The sequence below is a fragment of the Aphanomyces astaci genome, assembly GCF_000520075.1.
Source record: "Aphanomyces astaci strain APO3 unplaced genomic scaffold supercont1.50, whole genome shotgun sequence".
Classification (NCBI taxonomy): domain Eukaryota; phylum Oomycota; class Saprolegniomycetes; order Saprolegniales; family Verrucalvaceae; genus Aphanomyces; species Aphanomyces astaci.
In genome coordinates this window covers 454,205-457,686 of record NW_009798313.1, presented here as the reverse complement: position 1 = coordinate 457,686, position 3,482 = coordinate 454,205, and the positions used below count along the sequence as shown (strand labels likewise).

The 3,482-nt window shown below is 39.3% G+C and overlaps 1 protein-coding gene across 1 annotated transcript in view; it reads right to left on the bottom strand.

Annotated features, from left to right (window-relative positions):
- Positions 1 to 3,348, bottom strand: part of H257_13748 (hypothetical protein) — a gene marked incomplete at its 5' end in the record, with an annotated part of 13,484 nt that extends 10,136 nt beyond the window's left edge. Inside the window, 10 exons of the mRNA XM_009841392.1 lie at positions 172 to 422; positions 913 to 1,058; positions 1,119 to 1,227; positions 1,315 to 1,396; positions 1,655 to 1,726; positions 1,847 to 1,965; positions 2,042 to 2,172; positions 2,266 to 2,382; positions 2,856 to 2,945; positions 3,051 to 3,348. Of these exons, the coding sequence (XP_009839694.1) occupies positions 172 to 422; positions 913 to 1,058; positions 1,119 to 1,227; positions 1,315 to 1,396; positions 1,655 to 1,726; positions 1,847 to 1,965; positions 2,042 to 2,172; positions 2,266 to 2,382; positions 2,856 to 2,945; positions 3,051 to 3,348 (1,415 nt within the window). The remainder of the gene's footprint in view (positions 1 to 171; positions 423 to 912; positions 1,059 to 1,118; positions 1,228 to 1,314; positions 1,397 to 1,654; positions 1,727 to 1,846; positions 1,966 to 2,041; positions 2,173 to 2,265; positions 2,383 to 2,855; positions 2,946 to 3,050) is intronic.
- Between the last annotated feature and the right edge of the window lie 134 nt (positions 3,349 to 3,482).

Sequence of the window (3,482 nt, the reverse complement as noted above, 5' to 3'; positions counted from 1 at the left end):
GTTTAGATTTATTTCTATTTATGGCGGCAAACAACAGTGCCTGTTAGTGTATCCGGAAAAAGGTATGTTTTGGAAACAAACCAGTCCAACTCCCCGACGCAATAGGAGGATGTACAAATATATATATATATATATATTTACAAAAATGAGAAAAATTTTATATAGTATTACCTTGCGGACAAATGAATCGCGTGCTTGAACCCGTCGAGGCAATACTGGATGGCCACGGGGTGGTCGGACGTTTCAAAGAGGACGCTGCAGACGGCCAGCAGCGGCGCCCACACGATCTCAAACATAGGCTTCACGTACACATTCTCGGTGGAAGATACGACATATGACGAAGGCGGCGGCGACGATTTGGTCTCGGCATTAGCATTTGATGATGGCGATTTGCGCTTAAAGTACGCTTCCGACGCCTTGACCTACCCAATCAACCATTGGACTTGCATAAAACTACATTGCTTTCTTTTTTAAATATTCGATCGCACACATATATAATATATATATACAAACGACAGGATATTTATATTTCTTTGATTTCACGTGTGGATAGGATCAAACCCAGAGAATCCCCACAGAAACAGACGCATATATATATATATATATGGCCAGTTTGAGTCGAAAAATGAAATGGACGAGGAGGGGTTTCGATCGGATATACATCAAATCGGCCGACAATCGATCGACCAATCAAAACCCACAACATGAATCGAGTAGCCAATGAAATCCCCACTCTACAACCATTCAAACCATTGAATTCGTGTAGGACTTCTATTAGTGTGACACGTATTTGACATACAACAGTCAGTACAAAACAATTGATGGATTTGGTGAATCAAATCACACATCTTGGTTGAAAGGACAATATATAAAACCAGCCGTATCTATTTATATATATATATATATAATTACCATGGCTTGGCGTTCGCGACTGAATGCATCCTTTCGCTGCTTGTCCAATACGGCGACAGAAATCGTCGAGTTCTCGCGCTTATGTTTCATCGATTGTTCTTCTTTGAGGGAGATTGGGGTGCTCTTGATGCGGTCGTAGATCCCGCCTGAATGATTCCATTGTTATATTTAAATATTATAATTGTTATAAATACACAAACACGGACCTAAGTAGTCAGCGGCCAAGTCGTCGCCGTTGTTGATCCCGCGGTTGTTGCGAATGAACCCTTCCTTGGACATCTTCTTGTCTTCAGGTATCGACGGATTGTGCAGATCCTTTTCGACACATATATATTGATTTCATTACGCAGTAAATCAATTCATATATAATATTTGGCCATGATTTTCATTTATATATCATACCGTTTGCAACATGATCACCGAGAACGACAAGATAAACGCAACATCCGCCGACGGAAACACGCCCGGGTTGTTCCAGTGATACCTACATAAACCAGGACATATATATATATATATTATTAGACTCTAATTGCTCAGTATATATATATATTAGAATCCATTCAATTGCTCACCATACATATATATATAGAGAGAGAGGCCCAATAACTCGTAGCACGTGCTATGATACCAAACAAATATATATACACAGAAATGTCACTAAACAACCATTGAGAACACATTGCGAAATGCCATATATATTATATATTATATATATACATCAAGTATATATATATTGGCGTACCGTTCGGCAAACTTCTCCATCATGCGGTCAATCTTTTGGGCTTCCCCGGGCAGTCGAAAGTACGACAAATAACTACACACCCATCATCATCTATCTCTCTGCATCCCACGAAAAGCGAATATAACCACAGGTAGGAGTTATAATACGCTTTCTCGTTCTGTTATAATTCAGAAGCGAGTTATAACTGGGTACCTTCGAATCGCTTCGTCGACTTCCAACCCGTGAAAGTCCATCATGTCGACAAAGTCATGCAGAACTTTTACACAAAACCCGCCTTGGTAGGCCGTTTCCCGGCCCAAATACTCGCCAATCTGCCATAAAAAATATTCAAATGAGTATTATATATATATATATATATACATATAGATAGATAGATCGTTGACGTACTTGGAACTTGTCGAGTTTGGAGTTGTACTCGTGCAAATACTCGGCGACGCTGCGCGGATTGTTCTCGATCAGTTTGTTGGCCGTGCAAAATTTAATCCCGTCGGTGGCTTTTACGTTGAATTTCACAATACCTACACACGTGATTATGATCGATTGTTTAGTATATCCGACAATTTACTATATATATTTAATAATAAATAAATCCATCGTCGTAGGTGTAGTACCGGTACTGATGAGATCCTGGCGCTTCTTCTTCTTGTCAAACATCCCCACCACCAACGACGCGGACGACGGCAGCCGTGGCCCGCATTCGGCGTCTTCCTCCGTATCGGAATCGTTGTCTACACAAAAGAAAAAAAAAAATATATATATATATACATATATATATGAAAAATGAAATATTAATATACTTTAAATGGACAACATGACCAAGGATGGGAAGAAAAGACAAGGAAACTATAGTAAAATAATGGAGACAGTAAACATAGATCGAAAAATAGTATACGAATCAAGGCAGGTACGTAGTACTTGTACAAATGTTAAACATCCCAAACTCAACGATACATATATATATATATATACATGAACTCGTAACCAAGGATGGGCATCAAAGACATAGAAACAATGTAGCCTGTAATATTGGATCTAAATAGTAGACCACTCTGGCAGGTACAGTACGTTGTACTAGCACATAATTGTACATCCCGAATCCTAGTATCCTAGAATATATATATAATATATATACAGGGGGCTCGTAACAATTCCAAGGATATCAATATATATTATATATATAATATTAACAATTCCATCGTACCACTTGGCGTCGGTTTGCCTTGATCGGTGATGGACACAAAGTTGGCCGCTTTTTTCAATGAATGGACCGTCGACGTCAAACACTCCAGTCCTATCCACGGCACAACCAATTATTGGATCATAATGTGTTTTATACACGGTTGTTTTGTGGTTTAAAACGAGTTTAAAAGGAGTTTAAAACGGTTTTAAATCGGACCTTTGAGAACGAGCGCGGCTTCGTTTTGCTGCATTTTCAGCTGGCGGGCCACGGGGGCACTCGAGTGGTATTGGAGATCTCGTTGTTTGGACTTGGCGATTTTGGCCAATGCGTTCACGATACGCTTGAACAGGTCCATCGAGTCCCAGTCGCAGTCGAAATTCAAGAAAATCTCACTCAAAATCAGCTGATCGTCGCAAATGTGGTTGAGCACTTCCAGCACGAGCATTTTATGCTCAAACGTCGAGTTGTCGCTGTCGAGAATGCGCAGAAAGATGTTGGTGATAAAGATCTCCATTTCCCCTACGTTAATTACAGAGTGTGGTTAATATTATGTCGATACAGATATATATATATATATATACATTTGTATATCTAGAGAGTGTCAAAGATTTGTCAACACATATACGATGAATATATATATATATATAT